We start from the raw sequence: 22,588 nt of genomic DNA on the forward strand, positions 1-22,588 counted from the left end.
GACAGGATTTGAAGGGAAAATGTGTATCCCTTAGGGACAAACTGACCCAGCAGAGGAAAGGCAGACTTCTCAATGACCAAGTCTTTTCTCAGATTACAACAGAAGCAGTAAAACTAAGTGGAGACTGAGAACAATTGTTTTCAGCTAAGTTCTGTCAGAAAAACTTGCCAATCAGTTCAAGAGACAAGGTGACCAGACAAATGGGACAGAAAAGGATGTTGTAGCCCCTGTGGGACAGAAAGAGGCTGGCATTCACTGCCTGCACAGCACTAAGTTAGATATGAAATGTAGCAAAAAACTGTGTCAATGAACTCCAGTTGTCTCCAAATGTGGCAGCTGTCTTGGCTTCTGGGCCTTTAGAGAGGATGAGACAGGACACATCACCCAAGCTTTGGTGGCACTTGGAACTGAACTGCAGGGTCCCTTTGTGGCACTGCTGCAGTCCAAGCCTGGCTCCCAGGCAGGAGAGGTATCCAGACCTGTCCTGAAGCCCCTCTGCTTGCTGGGCAGTGCAGGCAGCTCCTGCAGGCTCTGTAGGGTGCATGCACTGAGATAAAGAACCAGCTGAAAGTCTGCAGGGAGTCTGGGAGTCCCTGACAGCAGGAGATCAGCTTTAGGGAAGTGCTTGAGGAGAGGGAGGCCAGGCAGGAGGAAACTTCAATAAAAGCTGTCACTCAGAGGGCAGAAGGAAAGCCATTCCTCATTTTTATCAGGTGCTGATGCATGTTGGAGTGCCCTGTCCAAAATGATCAGAGCCGGGGGCACAGTCAGAGCATGAACTCTCTGCTCCAGAGTGCCTCAACCCCAGGAAAGCCTGGGGCCCTCTTGCATTGCACACGCACCCCCTGAGCCTTCCACCTCTGGCTTTGTGGCAGCCAGAACACAGGGCTCCAGCTTGCCCTCTGTACCAAGAGTAGGAGCTCTCTGTACCTGGGTCCTGCTCACATCTGTCTCTAAAAGACCAGATAAAAAAGGAGAAACACAGATGTCACAAAGACCACACCTACTCTGCTCTGCTTCTGTGGGCCTCCCCCTCTTCTTGCCTTCTGATGAGGACCTGTCTGCAGGTAAGGAGCTTTCTCAAAGCTGCCAACCCATGGACTTCACGTATGCAGAATTTTTCATGGCAGGTGTAGTGTCCCCCACAAAAGACATGCTGTGGAACCAGCACTGGTAGAACACTAATTTTGACTACTCTAGATGAGGTTCCCTGAGAGCCCAAGCTACTGTAGATCCTTCAGTGGACAGAGAACAAGCCAGAAAAAAATGGTTCAGGCAAGTTTCAGTGAGATGGAAGAGTCAGAGTGTTCCCCTTTGGATTCCTTCTCTTGGATATTCCCATTGCCCTGTGTGATGCCCCCATATCCTTCCTAACCAAGGAAGATGCAGCTCTGAGTTCTGGCAAATAACATTTCTAACCCAGTAAGAGGGCTTCCTCCTGCAAACTTTCACACAGGTGCTGTGAATACCAGCCAGCCAGGAGGAGGTTTCCATCCATCCAACATAACTCTGTGCCAAAATGGCATTTGTAGGTCGAGGACGCCCATTGTCCATCATGCCATGTGCTGACCCAAAGCTTGGCTGCTCCAGGTTGGACCACTGGGAATCACCGACCATTGGTCATCAGGGACCTCCTGTGGTCTGCACCAGCCCTCCTGAAAGGGTTTGGCTTTCCCCAGCAGAGGTGTCCATGGGCCATTGTGCCCATGGATATCAGCCAGCCTGAGGGGGCAAGTGTCAAACCCACCCAGATAGCCCCATCCACATCAGACACCCCTGTGCTTACAAAACCCCTCACCAGCTCCTCCAAAGCTGCAGCCATGCCCAGACCAGAACCAGACCTGCCCTGCTCCCTGTCAGCTACAGGATCTGGAGACATCACTGTCTGCAGCCCCAGCTGTCAGGAAGGAGACCTTGGCAGCTTTCTCTAGATGAATGCAAAGAGGAATTTGGATTTCAAAAGAAAAGTCCAAGCTCTGGAGACCGAGCCTCCTAACAAGTATGAGGGAGCTGCTTCCCAGCAGGCTTGATTTATCTGGGAAGCATGTTGGGAAGGCCGTGGGGAGGATTAGAAAGAACACGCACACCTGATGGCAATGCTCTGAGCCCTGCAAGGGCTGCCAAGGCCTTACATAATGCTCTGATCCAGTTGTGATCCCCTGGCAGAGTGTCTGGCTGCCGGTGGTTTGTAGGAGCAGTAACAACATACCATGTGCATTCTGGAAGAGTCGTGTGTCAGTCTAATTAACGACTTTGTGGTTTGTGAGCACTTACCTAAAGCAGATGGGCACTGTGTCTGTTCCTCTGCCAGGCAGAAAGAGTCCAAGGTATTTCAAAGTGAGCAGGTGCTATAAATTATAATTACCAAGCTTGTCGAAGTAGAGAAAGCAGAGAGAAAAGAAACCTGGTGGATTAAGAGATCAAGATAAACTCCTGGTTTTTCTTTTTTAAATGCCTATGGAAAGCTTTTTTGGGAGTTTCTTGCAGATCAGCATTTTGGGAAGGTGTTTAGCATGTGTCTGGCTCTTCAGGGTGAGTGTTGTCTGTATCAGCCTGGTGGGGGTAGGGAGGATTTACTGCCAGGCAGAAGAGTTAAAGCCTCAAGATCCTGCAGCATGAGATTGAGCTCCCCTTACCCTCTTTCCACACTGCACTTTGGGTTTTCTCTCGTGCCCCTGGCAAGATGCTCCATTCTGCTGGAAGACCCTTGGGTGCAAGCTTGGTTCACTCCCTAGCTCTGTATCCCACAAGGATTGACTCTTGCTGTTGGGCATCCAGGAAAACAACCTGTGACTGTGTCTCCATCTTCTTCTGCCTCTTGGCAACTCCTCCTGTGTTCAGAAAAGTAACTGCTTCCCTCCCTGCCAGCGTGTGCCAGTCCCCTACAGCCAGCCACGCTCTGCTACCTTGTGGCTACTGCACCCCGTGCAGAGGTAGCCACTGCCAGTACCAGTATGCAACAGCCCCATTCCCTGTGATCCTGGCCTTGCTCTCATTTTATTTCCCCTTTCTCCATCACGCCCTTTCATCCCTCTGGAATATTTGCAGAATTCTCCTGCCACTGTGCCACAAACCTGCTGTTCCCAGCTGAAATCAGCCCCGGGCTCCCTGAGGAGCACTCTGGTCCCATCAGCACCATCCCCACCAAGGGCACGTTCTTGTTTGTGACCCTTGTGTGACAGCAGTGCTGTCCTCTGCTCATCCGGCCCTCACAAGCTGAGGGGATGGAATCTGGAGGAGAAACTGTGCCATAGATGTTGTTCTCAAAAATACTGAAATCATTTTCCTGTTTGCTAAAGCTGTAATTTCCCATTATATTCTGATTTCTCTCCAGCTGTACTTGACCCATAATCAATAAGTGCTAAATCAGCCTCATATGTACCTCCCTGTACACAGATTAATTGTACCTCTAACTAAAACAATCCACTTCCCATTGGTTTGCCACCATTTGGACTCCTGTGGAAATGCAATAAAGGCTGCTTCCTGCCCTATCCCTTAAGGCAGGCTGATTATTTTCATACATATGGCCAGAGATTAAAATGCAAAAAATGACTTATAGCAATTTGAGAACATGTGGACTTTGATGTGGACAAAGGAGGAAGGCTCTTCCCACCAGATCAGATTCTCACAAGCATATAAATTCTTATGACAGAAGGAAGAAAAAAATTCCTTTGGAATCAACATGGCCTGAAGAGCTCAGTCTGTTCATTCCTCATTTCACTTCTTTGATCTGTTTGAGATCTGACAGTTTGCTGTTCACAGCAATATTCTTCTCTATAAATCACACGTGATGCTGTGGGGTTTTGGGAAAGTGTTGTTTCCTTTGGTTGTTTAGAGGATAAAAGCAACAGACAAACTGATACCTATAAAGTCAATACAGCATAGCAGTGACTTCCAGCCTGTTGGCATAGGAGCTGTCTTGTGGCAAGACCACCTCAGCTCTGATTTACTGGCTACAGAGTCTTTCTGGAGCACAAAAGGAGGTCAGGGAAGAGCAGTGAGGTAGCTCTGATGGAGTGTATGAAGATGGACTGAAGCAAAGTGACTGCAAATGTTTCCCTGGTGGTTGCTGCTGCTGAGCACACAGGTCCTTGGATTTCCCCTCTTATGGGGAAAAGGAGCAGGAAAAGGAAAGCAGGAAAAGGAGCCCAGGACGGGTATCACAGTGTCAGCAGCATGCTGTCCTTCCACTTGTTAGGACACAGGCTGCTCAAACCCTCCTGTCCCATCTCTGAAATCCCCTTTTTCCTGAGGCCCCTCTTCTCAGCAGCCAGCTCTGGACAGCAGCACAGCTGAGTCAGTGGAGCTCTGTCCCCACTCCTGTTCTCACAAGCCTGATCTCCATTTTGGCACTTCAGGCTTTAATAATATTCCTATGAAGGAGATGGTCTGGGAGGCTCCAGGAGCAGACATTTACCACATTCAAGTGAACACTGCAGGCAGATGTGCCACACATCTGGATGTGCTGAAGTTAATTTTCAGGCACTGATGTAGCCATGGTGTGGTGAGTCTTTGCTGAAGTTTGGTTGCTGGTAGTGCTCCTCGAAGCTGTATGGAAGCAGGAGCCTCTCTGGCGGCACTGCTGTGATCCTGCCTACCAGCCATAGCTTGCACAGCCTGGGAGTCACCTGAAAATGGCACAGTGGCCCCTGTGGCTTGTGCAGTCGAGCCAGTGCACAGACAGGGGAGAGATGATACAATTTTGTTTCAGGTGGGCTATGTCCCTGGAAGGGACTGATGTCTTCTCCTGACACCACTTCTTATAATTTGGTTCATCACTGATAAAGCAAATTCAGAGGAATTACTGCTTTTTGGCACAGACTTTGAACAGATAACATTTTTCTGGTTCTGTGTACCTTGAGCTGTCCTCCAACCTGCCGTGCCCTAGCTCTTCCCTCCACCCAGTCTGAGCTGCCACTGGAGATCCGTGTTTGTCACCAGGACCGGCAACAACAGCTTAGCAAGATCAGACCAGGTTTGAGGAGAAAAAGGTGCATTAGAATACAAATGCAGTACAATATTCTGATTTTGGATTTGTTCCTCTGTTTATATGGGCCTGATCCAAATCCCAGGTCTGGGTTCAAGAGTATCCCTGACTGGGAAACAAAGTGCATGGCTGGACCTTATTTCCTATTCCAGCAGCTTTCTTTGCCATTCAGCTCATCTCCCCATGCTGTTTAGAGTGTGCTCCCCAGTACCTCTGAAAACCATTTTTACTGCAATGATAAGCAGCAATGTATTTTCAAAAGCCAAAGTTGGTAAATCCACTTGGCAGAACACACATCACTCTCTTTTATTGGGGCAAAACCTGTATCTTGGTCACTGTGCTCTTGTTAGGACCCAAGAAGCAGCTTCCCTTCAGCCCACAGGTGACAGCAGGGTCATCAGCCACGGTGGTGTTTGGCACAGCTACAAAGACGCCTGGGCCAGGTTGTAGCTGGGATGTTGAGTGCCTGGGACCAGGAAACGGGTGTCTTTGTGCCTCTGCTGTGACTGGGGTGCTGGATCCTTCCCTCATGGTCCCATGGAGGATCCTAAAATACTGCCAGGAAGGAGATCAAATTCTTCTGAGTCACCACCATGGCCTCACTACACAACCTTCCTTCACTTTGGATAAGTTTCTGCTGTGCCCACGTCTCCCTCAGGCAAACCAGGTGGATTTGTCTCTCTTGACCGTGGCTGTGTAGATATTACCTCACCCCAGGAGCAGTGGAAAATGATCAGCATCTGCAGAGAGTGAATCATCCCTGTTATCTCAGAGCCCTCTCTGGGGGATGAATCACTCTCTGGAGGAACCTGATTTTCTCTTCTGGCTATAGAAAGACCCTATAACTGGTTTCAAGTTCTGTGTGAACAAGGCTGGATGAAATGTGGTTTTCCTACACTTGGAAGGCAAAATAAAAATGTCCCTGTCCCCACACCTCATTTTTATCCAGCAAAATCAGCCCCCCAAGCTGACACACCCCATCAGAGCAGGGGTACCAAAGCAGAGCTGAGCATCTCTGCTCCCCACAGCCCCTGCACATGACCCAGCACACATTTGGGTAGCCCTCAGGGAAATCTATCAGGGGAGATCATCTTGCCCAAAAATACAAATGCAAGGAGCAGCTTACCCTCTAATCAAGGAGAAATTTATCTACACTCCGGAGCTGGAGGTATTTGAATTTGCAACTGCTGTTCTCAGAGCAAGTCAGAAAGAAAGCATGGCTGGTGGAACATCACAGACATGGATTTTTTTCCTGTCAGTAGGAGGAACTCAGCTGGTCAGATTAGAGTCTTTTCTGCTTAGCAGTAAAAAACCATGAAATGCAATGTGGTTGTCCCAGTACAATGGTCTCAATGGCATTTTTAAGAGGAAGATTTAATGACCACACACAAGCTGTCAAATGTATCATCCTCAAGGAGCAGTTCACTTTAGTAGTGCCACAACAAATCCTTGCTGCATTTGTTTTTCATTCATTACTTGCTGTTTTTTCAGCAATGAGTTGCTGTGAAATTTATTTAAAGGCAATGTCCATGTATCTCATGCTTGCAAGTGTCAATGCTGTGAAGGATCCCAGGATTCCTCTCCCAGGAAGACAAGAGGGTTGTGTGGTTTACCAGGCTAACAGCTAAAAGTTTAGCAAACTTAGTCAAGAACTGGAAAATAATACACACAAAAAAAAAAAGCTGTCTGCATGAATTGCTATCTCCTCTGAGCATGGTGTATGTAGATACAAGACAGAGAAACTGCCCCAGCTGCCTCATCTGTGCTCATGATGTGTAAAAAGCAGCAGCTTCCTTTCTTTTGAAATCCTTTCCTGGACTGTGCAGAGAGTAGGTCATTGAGGTCCCAATGACCTTGACTTGGGCCAGCATGTCCATGATGTCAACTTCTCTCTTGAGATTTCATTTTCTAATTTCCCCATTCACTGAGCTGGTGGTTGGCAGCACTTGGAAAAGGGTGTTGGTGAGGGACTCCCTTGCCACGCCGCAGCAGCTCCAGAATTCCCACTTGTGCTGCCAATGAAGAGGTCCCAGCACAGGGGGTGTTTGGAGCTGTGCTTTTCCAGCAGCTTGGCGTGGCTATACCTGCCTGGCTGTGCCCACCAGGTACTGTAGTCATCTCCAGACTTCTCTGTGGTGACTGTGGCAATGCAGCAGGGCCACTGGTGGTCACATATCTGCCCAGATTGTTTCCCCCTTTCTCTGCCCACACTGCAGTGACTGCAGAACCCACCTTTCAATAAGCAGAGGTCCCTCAGAAGAGACTCTGACAAACACTGAAACTTGACTCCACCTTCATACCCTTCTCAAACACACTGTCACTTCCCATCTCAGGCTCTTAGAGCTTTCAGGAAGAGGCAGGTGCTGCCTTGGCTGCCCTCAGTGTGTGTCCTGGGCACATTGTGAGCACTGAAGAAATAATAACCACAGCTCACATCCACACTCCTGCCTGATAAAGTCATAAAGTAAGTTCCAATGTGTTTCCATTAACCTTTGTCATGGCATAACCCATGTAATGTCATGAACCTGAACTCACTCACCCACATGAGCTCCCAGGCCATGCTGTGTGTCCCTGGTGATGGCTCAATAGAAATGAGAGACAACAGTTGTTCCACACAATAGACATGTCAGTGCCAAAGGAAGATGGGTCCCGGGTGTTCAAGCATTGTAAGCTCACATGTGTGTAAGGAGTTGTGGTTCATCAACTCCTGTTGAACCACAGAGGAGCTTCGGGCAAACTGGAGATAGGGAGATGAGCAAGGAATGGACATATTTAAACTGGCAACATCTATCATAGAATCATGGAATCCTGGAATGGTTTGTGTATAAAGAAACCTTAAGGCTCAACTTGTTCAAACCCCTGCCATGGGCAGGGACACCTTTCACTAGCCCAGGTTGCTCCAAGCCCTGTCCAACCTGGCCTTGGACACTTCCAGGGATCCAGGGGCAGCCACAGCTGCTCTGGGCAACCTGAGCCAGGGTCTTCCCACCCTCACAGCCAAGAATTCCTTCCCAATGTCCCATCTAACCCTGCCCTCTGACAGTGGGAAGCCATTCTCTCTTGTCCTGTCATGCCACGCCTTGTCCCCAGTCCCTTTCCAGTTCTCCTGGAGCCCCTTTAGGCCCTGGAAGGGCTCTGAGCTCTCCCTGCAGCCTTCTCTTCTCCAGGTGAGCACCCCCAGCTCTCCCAGCCTGGCTCCAGAGCAGAGGGGCTCCAGCCCTTGGATCATCTCCATGGGCTCCTCTGGACCCACACGAACAGAGCTGGGTGTTTCTTTGCTGAGGGCCCCAGAGCTGGACCCAGCACTCCAGCGTGCCTAGATCTGTTCAGAGCCCCTCTCCCCAGAGCACAGCGTGTCCTGTTCCTTCTGTCCCAAGGGCTGCTCTCCCTTCTCTTTCCCAGCTGCCTTATGCTTGACAAACACCATGGTTCCCAGCAAATATGCAGGCCTTGCTGCTTGGTGAGCTTTGAGCCACTCTGCTCAGCCTCCAGCTGCTCCCTGTACCTTCTCCATTTCCCTGTGCCTGGCACCATGGCCAAGGGGGCAATGCCAGGGCCCAGGGAGAGGCTGGTCCGGGAGCTGGCACAGCTGCCCAGCTTTCAGCAGTTTCTGTAGCTGCACAGAGATTTTGGCAATCCCTCTTGCACCGTTCTGACCTGAGGGGTTTTGGAGGTGTTTGCAACTGGGGATAACAAAGCCCTCTTGTCTACACCAAAGACACTTTGTGTGGAGTCTAGGTATTGCTCTGATTTCATTTCCTGAGCATCCCTCGTGGAGAGCTTCCCACAGAAACATGCCCCATTGAGTCAGGAGGGAAGACTCATTGCAGTCCAAACAGAGCCCTGCAAACTTTCTCAACGGGTCCTGTTCCACAGCCAACTGCAAACATGTTTGTGTCTTGAACCTCCATTCACTGCCTGGGATGGTTTTCACAAGTTTCCAGCTGGAAATGGAGCCAGGCACCACTTGTGAGTCTTGCTTGAGGGCTGTGAGCCTTTCTGTGGCACGGCAGAGATCCCAGGTGTAGGAGTTGGCCTACAAGGCAGTAATGTGTCATTCACAAAATCATAGAATGCTTTGGGTTGAAAGTGACCTTTAAAGGTCATCAAGTCCAATCCCCTGCAATGAGCAGGGACAGCTTTGACTACACCAGTCTGCTCAGAGCCCCGTCCAACCCTGAGTGTTTCCAGGGAAGGGACACTTTTCTGAGCAGTCTGTGTTAGTGTTTCACCATCTTACCGTAAAAAATTTCTTCTTTATATCTTGTCTGAATCTCCTCTCTTTTAGTTTAAAACCATCACCCCTTGTCCTATTCCTACAGACCCTACTGAAATGTCTGTCCCCATCTTGCTTATAGGCTCCCTTTAGGTGCAAGAAAGAGCTCTGAGGTTTCCACAGAGACTTCTCTTCTCCAGGCTGAGCAGCCCCAGCTCTCCTCTCTCAGCCTTGTTTCCAGAACAGGAGGGCTCCAGCCCTCAGCATGGCCTCCTCTGGGACCACTCCCACAGCTCCATTTCCCCACTGAATCTACAATTCATTATGGCAGCAAAGACATAACAGGCAGGCAGAAATTTAACCCAGTTTTCCCCTTTCCAGGTGAGTACTGCAGTCCCTGGCTGCCTCTGTCCTATCCCAGCTGGTATCAGTTGGTAGAAGAACCCTGTTCCTCCCCTGGGCTCCTTGGGCAGGCTCAGGGACCCAGAGCCTCCTGCCTCTGCGTGTCAGAAGTGCTGGGCAAGGCACAAAGAGCAGCACGTGTGGAGCTGGCTTGCAGGGCAGCGTGGCACTGGGGGACAGAGTGGCCTCGAGCAGGGTGAGCCCGGAGCCGTCCTCCCTCCCTCCCTCGCCGTGCCCTCGGCTTGTTGCACAGCAGCTCCCCGGGAGCTCACCAGCCAGGTACTGACTCAGTCTGGGAGCTTTGCCTGAGAAAGAAGCTGAGGTGTTGGCCCCAGTCATTAGTAAGTTATCAGAGAAGTTGAGCTGCAGTGACATCATCTCCTTCTTATGTTACTACAAGGAACTTAGATCCTGTTATGGGAGAGGAGGTAACTCAATCGAGCCTTTCAAGATAAACTCAGACAGGAAGAGAGACACGATTGCCTGAAGGCACCAATTAGACATTTCTGGTGAGCTCAGCTCTGTTCAGCTGACACACATGTGCACTGGGGCCAGGGAGACAGGAGCTCCTCTCTGGTATCCCAGGGGTGGGGTGCACGGGGTGGGCAACCAGCACTTCCTCTCCATGTTCCTGTCTCGGCCCTCACACCTTCACCGGCCACAGCTCTCCCTCCAGAATGTCCTTTCTTTGTGTCCTGTGTGCTGCTGTGGACATGGACGCACAGAGGAGCTCCCTGGTGTGGAGAGAGCACAGCCCAGCCCTGCACCACTCAGTGCTGCATATGACCTCCAGTGCCAAGTCTCCTCCAGCTTTATCAAGGGAGATAACAGCCCAATGTGTTGCAAAAAATACTGGGAGGACGGGCTGCAGCTTGAGGTCCCAGTGTCCTGTAGTGACTGGGCTGTGGGGAACATCGCAGTCTATGCTGCAGACCAGTTCCTGCACTTGAGTGGCCTAAGACATGCAGACAGGTCTTACTGGCTCTGATGTGTGTGAGGAAGGAAAAAACTGCAGCAAAAATTGGGATATGTCCTGACAGCATGGTATTGAGCATTTCTGTTGGTTTCCAGGCTGCAGCTCCCCCTGTAAATGCTTCACACCCAGAAGGAAATGGTAATATATGGGTAAATTTGTTTCTGCTAGTCATAGGCTGAGGCATTTGCACCACATCTGTTAGGGAACAGAGAGACTGCTTCTGGTTATCCCCTGGTTATTCTGGTTATTCTGCCAGTTATGTTACCAACAGCTCAGAAACACACTTGTACATCCTCTGAAACACTCTGGAAGCATCTCCTGGGAAAAGACAGTTCTTAGAAACTGCTGGGTCTGTGGCACAGAAAATGCAAGATTAACACAAACCTCACAACTCACTGCACTGAGGACTGCACAGACCCCACCCCTGACCAGACCTCCCCAGTGGCTGCACTGGTGGCATTGGCTTGTCTTCTGCTCTTTGGAAAGGAGGAATCTCCCACTCTTGACCTTTTCTCCTTAGAAAAGAACTTCCCTATTTGCCTGGTTCCTTCTAGAAGTGTTCCTGATCCCACCATCCTCTCTGGACTGCTCCTGACAAGAAGGCAGTTGATTTCTCCACAAGCATTTATCAAACACAGACAACATTCAAAGCAATGAAGGGGCTCTTCCAAGGCGTGTTAGGCCCTTAGCCCTGGAATTCAATATAAAGCTGACCTGAAAATGTCCTGCCCAAGGAAACACTTCCTCTTCCTATCCCACACGGTTCCTCTGCCTCCCCAGAGCTGTCACCCCACAGCAACAGCAAAGCAAGCAACTGGCAAGCTGAGGCACACTCACATTTGGTGCTGACCTGGTCCTCTCACCCTGGCTCTGCACAGATGTGAACATCTGCTCAGGGAAAACAATGCCTCAGAGCAGTGGACTTTGGATGTCCTTCCAGGCAGCTCCCTCCCTCACTACCCTGTAGTCCCCAAGACTGAGGTGACTGCAGGCACTTTTAGGACTTGAGTCAGTGTCATGTTGAAGTCATAAGCACCCTGTAACTCTCAGCAGCAGCTGCAGCTCTAAAGCCAGAAACTGAGACTTTCAGCAGCTGCTGGTTTTCATAAGCTGTTGTTCTTGAATGTCCTACTTAAAATCACCTCCTCCTGCATGCAACAGACAGGCCAACGCACTGCAGAGCCTTGCTTGAGCCCCTGAAGTCATTTGGAAGTCTTGGCCATGCTGACATCTGGAGTCACTGTGTGTGATCCTCTCTCCAGACCCATAGCACTGCTTGACAGCAGGCGTGGGACGAGTCCCTCTCCTGAGCCATCCAGCAGCTCTGCCAGAGGCGTCTTCCTCTGCAAGCAAGCAAAGGGTTAAAGCTTGCAAGGAAAACCAACTGAGTGATTTGGTGAAATAGAGATTAAAACATCTCCGTGGAAGGTGAGGAGCCAGCCCTGGCCTGTGCTGTCTCATTTACCCACTAATCAGCCCAATTACCTCAGGTATAAATCATAACACAAAACACTTACAGAGCCAGAGTCACACACCGAAGAAAGGAGAGAACTGTTGGGTTGGTTTTTGTTTAGTATAATTGATATAATTGCTAACAGCTCTGTGCCAAGAACTTCAGCTTTTCTGCTTCCAGAAGAGAGTAGAGAGCTGTCTGAAAGCCATAGCAATTAGCAATCCCCACATGCACAGCTTTTATTAGAAAGAATGCACATCTATTCCAGAAAGAGCCAGCAGCTCCCTGAGGAGCAATTAACCATCCCTTGGTGCCAGGAATGCAGCTGTCACTGAGCCCATGTCCCCTCATCAGTGCTGCAGAGGCACGTAACGAGTCCTGCCCATCAAGCTGCACGTGAAATGCCTTCACCTGGGCACTGCCTTGTTCCTAATTTTAACTTACCTGGCTCCAGATAGGTGCATCTTGCTGTGCTGTGGTCCAAGCAGGCTGCTGATTCTGACACTTCTCAGGTGCAGCTCATTGTACCAGCAGAAAGTCTCCCTTTTGCTCCACTGAGGAATCTGTGTGAGCTCTGATCTCCACACTCTGGAGCAGACTGACAGCAATCACATGGCGGAGCTTCCCAACACCCCAGAGAGTGTCTCATGGACAGCTGCCACACATCACACCTCACCAGGAGGTCACTGGCAGCCCCTGCAGAGCTGAGGAGCAGCAGTTAGGGTTATCTGTGTCCTGCAGAGGTGACCTCTCACTGGCAGCAAGGTGTGGAGGTACAGAGCTGTGGACACACGAGGCTGCAGCATGTCCACAGCCAGAAGCCATCCAGGAGTGTTAACAAACTCCTTGGATGGATCCAAGTACCTCAAAAACCTCCACCAAGGACCCGTGCTGCACTCCTCATACCCACGGACATCCCTAGGGGGTAAAGGGCCTTTCCTCAGGGTTGCTAAACAGCCACAGGGCAAATCCAGCAGCATTCAGGGTTTCCTCAAGACCTGGGGCACCGTCCCACTGAAACCAAACTCCTTTGTGGGTCAGACTGAGGAGTTCATGAGCAAAGTGGGATGGAAAGTTGGACAGCCATGGGCTCCACCTTGCTCCCTTGTCCCTGTCCCTGTCCCTGTCCCAGCTCAGCCTGGCGTACCAGCCCCTGGCATTGGTTCCGCATCTCCATTTCTGAAAGCTTCGTTTGGGTCTGAGAAATTATAACTATTCTCGTGGGTATTTTCATCATCTGTTCTTTAATTAATTAAACTTGAAACAGAGCATTCACTTTAAAACAATTTTCAGTAAACTTATAGGGATTTGGATGAAAGAATATCTATGGGAAAAGTAAGCAATGCTGGATTTTTTTTTTTAACAGTTTATGATGCCAAAACCTAACAGAATTCTTATGCTGAGGAAGGAAGGGGAAAAAAATAAGCAAATATTAACAGTTTGTGCAGGAGTTTTAATTTTGCTCAAAAAAGTTCTTGTTTGTCCCAAAACATTTTGATGACATTTTCAAATAGAATCCTTAGTGTTACTCTGAGCTGCTGCAGGGTTTGCTTTTCTGATCTTTATTCTTTGGAGTTGTTGTCTCAGCAAGATGAATGATGTTATTCTCTGATTTGTTTGTAGTTGGGGGGGCAATAAGTAAACTGGGGTAGAACTTGCAGTGCCCATTCTCTCAACAGGAAAAATCAAAATCCATTGTCTTGTGTTGGTCCTCTGAGCAAAGACACAAAGCCTGTGGGAATGGAGCTTTGGGTGTGATGTGCTTTTGTGATCCTCTCAACTGAACAGAATCACAGAATCAATCACAGAATCAATCACAGAATCAATCACAGAATTGTTTGCCTTGGAAGGGACCTCAAAGCCCATCCAGTTCCATCCCCTGCCAAGGGCAGGGACACCTTCTACTAACCCAGGGTGCTCCAAGCCCTGTCCAGCCTGGCCTTGGACACTTCCAGGGATGGGGCAGGCACATCTGCTCTGGGCACCCTGTGCCAGGGCCTCCCCACCCTCTGAGGTTAAAATATTAATGTGGCAAAATGGGAGTAATGGAATAGGGGTTTAACCCACCCTGGGTTGTCATCCCACTCTAAGGGGATGCTGTAGCAGAGCTTGTACTCTGCAGCTAAAGGACATTTTCCTGAACTCTCAGGAAGGTTTGACTGCACTTCTTAACCAGGTACAAATCTCCAGATTTGTCCATCCAGGTCAGGCCAACCAGGGCAAGAAATGCTTCTTTCTGTGATGTAGGGAAGGTCTGTTTCCCAGGATTGTCTGAGAATTTCACCCAGGAAATACTGCCCACACCCCCTTGCAGAAGGCAAGGCTTGCACCCAGCCTCTGCCCTGCTCCCACTCGTGACGGGGCCTTTGGTCCCCTCCTCCTGCAGTTCATTGCAGTGTTCTGTGAATTAAGAATTAAGAAATGTTGGTACGCTTTGAAGAAGGATTGTACCTGAGGGGTAATATTGTCTGAGGGGTTGCTCTAGTGCTCAACTTTCACCAAAAATATTACTTTATATAGTCAAGAATACTAATTTCTTTGACACATTCCTTTCTGGAGGATCACTGATTTGAGGGCTGGGCATGACAGCTCTGTTAACTTCCTTCTCTCATGCTTTGATAAGAGACAAAGTGCTTCCTCTTTGCAATTTAAATTCAGAGATCTCTGCCTTAGATAGCCTGGAAAAATAAAATAAGCTCTGTTGGCTGTGGATGGAAATTAAAATTTTGTATAATTGGTTCCTGGTATTTCATCCAAATCTGAAATATTTTCCTCTTCTAATTTGGTTTCAAAATCTACAGATAACACATTGTATCCTGCTCACCATCATTGCAATAAAAGGTCTTTGGAGACATTATTCCCAAACTGAAGTTTTAAAGTTTTTTAAAATAACCTTAATATTTTTTTGGCTTGTCATTCTATTTTGAAACAAAAACAAGTGTTCAAAATTAAAATTTCTCACCAAATTAAACCTCAAATTCAACTCCCTTAAGATTTCCATGGTGATTAAAAAGAAGCAACTGGCAAATGGAGGGGAGGACAGTCCCAAAGGTGTGATAGCAGAGCACAGGCTCAGTTCCTGCCCCGTGACACAGGGGCACAGGTACCCCTGGTGATAGGGATCACACATGGGACCCCGAGCAGGGCTGTGACACATTTCTCATTTCCAGACAGATCCCTTCCTTCTGGAATGGGGCCGTGGCTCCTGCTGTGGCTGTCCTGCACAGCCGTGGGTGTGAGCCTGGGCTGGCATTGCTCCATGGCAAGCCCAGCCCCGGGAGATGCAGCTTTGATGCTCCGAGTTCAGGGGGTGGCTGCAAGCCACGGCTGGCCCAGGGGCCACCCAGAGGGACTCAGCCCCACCACGGTGCTCCAGAAACTGCCATCAGCTGGCAGCACCAAATGGCCATCAAGGAGGGATGGTCCTTGTGATGCCGTGTGAAGGCTGACCTAGAGCCAAGGCTGGAGAGAGCTAAAAAATAAAGTAGGGATTTATTAGGAGGCCTCCATGGATCCACCTTGGGCAGCACGAGTGCCCAGCCAGGGCTACACCCAAGATGAACCAAAATGGTCACAAAATGCACGACTGGTCACGCGGGTTCTCACTTTGATCCGTTCTGCTCCATTTGCACATTGGAGTTCATTGTCCAATTCCAGCTTTAGCCCATGCAGTCCCATCCTGATTGTTTTTCTCTCTCCAGCCCACATTGTTTCTGCTCTTGGGCCTGAGATTTGGATCATTTGTCCTTGGCCCCCAGCTGGAGAAGGAATTGTTTTGTCTCCCTGCTCTCTGAAGAGAGCTCACCATCCCCTAATATGAAGCCCAGACCCACACACTAAAGCAGCACAGAACCTAAAAAGTAGAAAAGCCAAAACCTGAGGCATCACTTGGCAGTGGCAGACATCTCCCAGCACAGATGGGAGTGTCACCAACACCTTCTCATGTTAATCACTATTTACAGCCCAATCCAATCTCCCTGGCCATCAATCCATCCCGCCTCGGCATCGCTCCCTTTGCGCAACACCGCGGGAAGGGCTTTCACTGATCCCCACCCTGTTTCTCTCCCACCCAGACGCCTGGATGCAAACCTCATCTCCGTGGTGCCCGACAGGAGCTTTGAGGGACTGCTCTCCCTGCGTCACCTGTGGCTGGACGATAACGCCCTGACGGAGATCCCTGTGCGAGCCCTGAACCACCTGCCAGCGCTCCAAGCCATGACCCTGGCCCTAAACCAGATCTGGCACATCCCCGATTTCGCCTTCCAGAACCTCAGCAGCCTCGTGGTGCTGTAAGCCTCCTCCACTTCTTATTCCCTCGGCTGGGACAAGGTGCTGCCCGGGGCTCCTCCTCCTGTGGGAATCCCTGCTGCTCACTCCCCCAGGGAGTGAGGAGCAGAGGTTTTGTTCCCCCTCATTTGACATGAAATGCTAAATTTGCCTCTTTTGATTTTTGTCATATTTTCCCCACTTTTCAGTGAAGAGCTAGAAAGCTCCCTGAAATTCTTCCTTTCACTTTGTGACTACTTCTACTATAATATTTAAACTTTTGTGATTTCTTGCTCTTCCTGCAAAGTTGGTAAATTGTTCCATGGATCAGGTTCAAAGCCACAGAGGTCTGTGGCTGCATTCCAGGGTCTCAAATGCTTTTGACCTGGGCCCGGAACATCCAAGAGTGTCCAAGGGACATTCTGGGTTCTGACATAATTCAAGAAATGTTTTGTATTAAAAAAAAAAATCAGCAACTGGAAACAAAAAGCAGATTGTTTTCCTTGAAGACTCAAGCAACAAAAACCTTCTCATTTCTTTTCCTCCCTCCAATCCCTGTGTTAAAACTACAGGAATTTCTAGCAATGTGAAAAAAAAAAAATTAAACTGCAATCTGATCTGCAGTCAGATCAAAAAAGTAATATTTTCATTTCTTGGAAAACATGCCAACTCACTCCCTCTCCTCCCCCCACCCCCTTTTATTACCAAATACGATTTAAAACCAAAGGTCTAATGCCATCACCTTGTCCAAGCCCGTGCCTGCTTATTTGCATGAGTGTGGTACACCTGCAGCTCAGCTGTTCTGTGTGGTTGCTGTCCAATTCGCGTTGTAAGCATCTCCCGGGCAGCGCTGGAAGCGCTGTGGAGAGCAGAGCTGCTCCGGGATGGAAACGCTCCCTCCGTGGGCTGTTACAGCCTGGGGTTCCCGGGGTCCGTCCGACCCCGGCTGCCGTAGGTGTCCCGGATAGTGATGTCCAGCTAAGCACAACCTGTCCGGTTCCTTCAGGCTAGCTCCCAGCCACGGGCAGTCTTAGCAAGCAGCTCAGCTCTTCAGTGAGATCAGCTCTTTGGTGAATTCAGCTCTTCAGTGATTTCAGCTTTTGCTCGCTAAGTGCCTCAGCAGACGCAGGGAGAGAGAGGAGAAGGTTGTGTGAGGTTCCACAGCGGTGTCTTTATTGGCAGCTCCTGCAAAGGGTTTCAGTGACAGCTCTTCTGCCAAACTGGGCAGAAATGGGGCTTTATATAGGGCGCAGGGGTTTTGGGAAATGGTCTAATATTAAGGGTCGAGGCGAATATGATCTATGGTCTTACAGAGAGATAACGAGGGTCCAAGGGCGGAAGAGGGGCTTCTTTGGTCCAGTCATCATGACTAGGCATTTCTTATCTTGGGCAAGTGACCGCCAGGGAGGCCTTGCAGGGCCTCTGGCTGCTACAAGGGGCAGTGAGACACCAAAGCTCCGGCAGAAGGGGAACTGATCCCTCTGGCAGCTGCTCAGGAGGGACATCCTTTCTATCAACAGAGGCTTGCAGATTATCTTCCCTTTAAAAGGAACATCACGTGTGCAAATTAGGTGCTTATTACTTCTTTGGTGTTGATCAGCAAGTTCGGGTGCGATTGCCAAATGCTTTAGAGCTCCTTTATCCACATGAAATGCCATCTCCAGTCTGGTAATTTGTACTGATAGCAGGGTGTTAAGTAACCTCAGCATGTAGTGCCTTAGTGAAAGTTTAGCAATTATTTCCCTTTCAAAATTTAAAGTGTTTACTGAGACCATCCAGCATAGAAAGTGCTTGGACAAAGCACAGTTCAGGGTTTTATTAAGCATCAAATTCATCTGTTTAGACAAAGCATAAAGGCTTATTTAGGAGAAAAGCAAAAAGCAACTTGAGAAAAATCAAAAAAGTAGTTTTCACCCACAATAGTGCTCATTCTCTAAGGCAACCCCTGGCCACCATAATGCAACCACTTCAGTCAGCTTTAATAGCTCACTCAGCGGGTTAGCTGACATTTGGGGTTTCATTTCAGCCTCCAAAGCATGCTGCTTTCATCCAGCTCATCCCATACTGTGGGCAAGAAGCAACTCCTTAATTAACCAGGCAAGCTTGAGAAATAAAAGTCATTGACCATTAGGTCACAAGGGAGAGAATAATGTCCCACCACATACAATTGGAAGGGAACACATGTGTGATCCTGCCAGGCTCTGTGGGACACGATGCTACATTTTTGTGGGATCACAAGTGTTTGGCAGAACCGGCCCCATAAATCTCTCCCATGCTTCCATGCAAGCCCTTGTCAACACATCACCAGTGGAAAGTCACCCAGTGTCCCTCCTGTGTCCCAGCCAGGGATATGTCCCTGCTCCAGACTCACCCACCGAGCTGACAAGCAAATGTTCCCAAAAGACAGCCAAGCTGGAGAGAAGACATTCCCCCCCAGGGTGCAGATGGTGTGTGTGCCTTCCTCTGCAAAAGTCTGGATTTGCAGGTAGATGGAGGATCTGCTGTAAACATGGGAAACTCCAGGCTCCGGGGGGTTGAAATGAGCCCCTGGGGGAAGAGAGCCAAGGCAGGTGGGGCTGAGCACAGGGGAATCCCTCCTGTACAGCCCGGCCAATACCCAGGGACATGCCTGACCTCGGCTGACCATTGCTGGCCATTGCTGACCACAGCTGACCACGGCTGACCACAGCTGACCATTGCTGACCATTGCTGACCACGGCTGACCACGGCTGACCACAGCTGACCACAGCTGACCACGGCTGACCACGGGTGACCAGTGCTGACCACAGCTGACCATGGCTGACCACAGCTGAACACGGCTGATCATGGCTGACCACGGCTGACCATGCCTGACCACAGCTGACCACGGCTGACCATTGCTGACCACAGCTGACCATTGCTGACCACGGCTGACCATTGCTGACCACGGCTGACCATGGCTGACCACAGCTGACCACAGCTGACCACGGCTGACCACGGGTGACCAGTGCTGACCACAGCTGACCATGGCTGACCACAGCTGAACACGGCTGATCATGGCTGACCACGGCTGACCATGCCTGACCACAGCTGACTACGGCTGACCATTGCTGACCACAGCTGACCATTGCTGACCACGGCTGACCATTGCTGACCACGGCTGACCATGGCTGACCACGGCTGACCATGGCTGACCACAGCTGACCACGGCTGACCACGGCTGACCACAGCTGACCACGGCTGACCATTGCTGACCACGGCTGACCATTGCTGACCATGGCTGACCATTGCTGACCACGGCTGACCATGGCTGACCACAGCTGACCACAGCTGACCATTGCTGACCACGGCTGACCATTGCTGACCATGGCTGACCATTGCTGACCACGGCTGACCATGGCTGACCACAGCTGACCACGGCTGACCACAGCTGAACACGGCTGACCATGGCTGACCACGGCTGACCACAGCTGAACACGGCTGACCATGGCTGACCACAGCTGAACACAGCTGACCATGGCTGACCACGGCTGACCATGCCTGACCACAGCTGAACACAGCTGACCATGGCTGACCACGGCTGACCACAGCTGACCACGGCTGACCACAGCTGACCATTGCTGACCACGGCTGACCATTGCTGACCATGGCTGACCATGGCTGACCACGGCTGACCGTGCCTGACCACAGCTGACCACGGCTGACCACAGCTGAACACGGCTGACCATGGCTGACCACGGCTGACCATGCCTGACCACAGCTGAACACAGCTGACCACAGCTGACCACAGCTGACCACAGCTGACCACGGCTGACCACAGCTGACCATGGCTGACCATGGCTGACCATGGCTGGTCATGGCTGACTGTGGCTGACCATGCCTGACCATGGCTGACCATTGCTGACCACGGCTGTCCACGGCTGACCATTGCTGACCATGGCTGACCATGGCTGACCATGGCTGGTCATGCCTGACCACGGCTGACCACAGCTGAGTGCAGGAGCCTCCAAGGTGCAGCTGTGCTGTTCCTGCTCCACACCCCTTGTGCCCTGGGCAGAACCTTTTCACCATCCTGCCCCACCACAAGCACTGACATCAGAGCCTCAATCTGGAATACTTTAAAGGTTCAGTGTCTGCTAATAAATGACATCTTTTTTGAGGAATTCCCTGATCTTGTTCCCATCCTTTGCTGCTGTAGGCTTCAAACTAGGGCTGCAGGCTGTTCAGTGAGCAGAGCCCCATGCAGGCTGTTCAGTGAGCAGAGCCCCATGTACATCACTCATCATGAAATCCATGACTCTCCATAATTGGCACCATCCTTTCCCAGCTTTAATAACAAGGGCTCCATGTGCTGGGGTGCTGGCACTGAGCTTTGATGGCAGAAGAGAGGTGGATATTTGATCAGGATAGTTCATGGGCATAGGTGGTTACCTTCCAGTCTGATCTATTCAGGACCAAATGTATCTTAGTACCTGCACACAGAAATAAACCTGAATATTTTTCATCTGATGGTTTGTATGAAGTAAAGATTATTTTACAAAAATCATCATCTTTCTTGAGCATAAGAAACTTTTCATTCAGCAGTCAGCATCTGAAACCCCCATGCTGCTGTGCTGACAGTCCAATAACGTGCCTGACAGCAGTTCTCAGTAGTGTCCCTCATTTCCTCTGTCAGCTGAATTCAGCAAGAAGTCTCAATCAGGAATCACAGCACCTCTTTCAGTCCCACTCTCCAGAGGGGTCCTCAAGTAAAATCTTACAATGCCAGGAAATCCCCCATGCCGCAGATGTGTCCTTGCTGCCACATCTCTGCAGTGGGCTGCAGTTCCCTTCTTCCTTGATGGCACCAAAGCAGCTCTCAGCAGAGATGCTGGGATGTGTGTGGGACACAGAGCCAGAGTGAACTTCCCAAAACAGGACAAGCAGTAGAGAGGTTTGCCCTGTAATGAGGGATCTGGATAGAGAAAATCTTCAAGTAGTTTTACTTTCATCACATAGCAGAGAACCCCTTAAGTTAAAGCAAATTAGGTCAAAACCCAAATTCTTCCTTGTTTGGGTCCACAAGGAGCCTTAGCTCCTGGAAACCTCCAGGAATCATTTTGGCCCTGTAGTGGGAGCAAAAGAGAAGCTCCACTCCTCTAACCTGGCCCTCATCCTTGCCTACCTTGTCAAAAAAATGGACTCTGGGAAAAGTTGTTCTCGTGCTATTACCAGTTAGTTTTGCTTAACACCCTCTAATTCCTGTGCTCTGTGTCCATCTCCTCTGTGCCATTGCTGTATTTGTTATGTCTACTGCACCCTTCCCTCAGCTCAGCCGCTCCAGTCCCCATCCAATTACCTGGTTTGAAACATGGAATCCCAGACTGGTTTGGGTGGGAAGGGACCTCAAAGCCCATCCAGTGCCACCCCTGCCATGGGCAGGGACACCTTCCACTAGCCCAGGGTGCTCCAAGCCCCGTCCAGTGGCCTGGAACATTTCCAGGGATCCAGGGGCAGCCACAGCAACCTGAGCCAGGGCCTGCCCACCCTCACAGGGAAGAATCTCTTCCCAACATCTGATCTAAGTCTACCCTCTCTCAGTTAAAAAAAAACCTACCCTCTTTATGCCTTGTCCTGTTACTACCTATCTGTGTAAAATCAGAAGTTAGTTCTCATATTATACTTATTTTTTCCTTTACACTTTCAGATGGAAAGACCAACTCTGTACACTGCATCAAAGACAAAAATTAATTCTGGTTTATATCATGGTACAATGCTGTTGTGTCAATTTTCCCTCTTCTAGCTATCCCTGTCACTTCATTTGCTTTTTTCATAGCTACTAAGCACCAATACCTCTTTCCTGGAGATATATAAAATCCTGATAGTGGGTATGCTCATAGAAGACTGGTTCTCCCCTCTGCTGCACTTGACAGTCACACAACCTGAATATCAGCTGATAATTTATTATCAAGGTCACTCAGCAGCATCTTCCAGCTGAAAGCGTGAAGACAGTAAATAAAGGATCTTTAGTAAAATTCCTCTTCCTTACAGGTTTTGTCATTAAAGGACATGATGCAGCCCTCTCTCTAACAGAATGGTTTAGTGACTAGAAGAGAAAACTTGTTTGCAAGACTTTTGGGTTCCTGTTCCCATTTTTCCTTGTTCTGGTGTAACTCTGGCTGAGACTTTCAGAAGGGACCACTGCTTTTCAGTATCTTCCTTACCTAGGAGTAAACATAGCACATCCCAACTCTCCAGGGAAGCTGATCACCAGTCATTTCAGTGACATCTGTGGGACTTGGGGCTTCCTAGCACCACAAAGCCCAGTCT

General features: G+C 49.7%; 1 protein-coding gene across 2 annotated transcripts in view; it reads left to right on the forward strand.

Moving 5' to 3' along the window:
- Window positions 1–22,588, forward strand: part of LGR6 (leucine rich repeat containing G protein-coupled receptor 6) — a 153,691-nt gene that overhangs the window by 84,872 nt on the left and 46,231 nt on the right. For both annotated transcript variants that reach the window (XM_068173403.1, XM_068173405.1), the window contains exon 5: window positions 16,108–16,323. In XM_068173403.1, the coding sequence (XP_068029504.1) occupies window positions 16,108–16,323 (216 nt within the window). The remainder of the gene's footprint in view (window positions 1–16,107; window positions 16,324–22,588) is intronic.

This window comes from Anomalospiza imberbis, chromosome 26 (assembly GCF_031753505.1).
Source record: "Anomalospiza imberbis isolate Cuckoo-Finch-1a 21T00152 chromosome 26, ASM3175350v1, whole genome shotgun sequence".
Taxonomy (NCBI): domain Eukaryota; kingdom Metazoa; phylum Chordata; class Aves; order Passeriformes; family Viduidae; genus Anomalospiza; species Anomalospiza imberbis.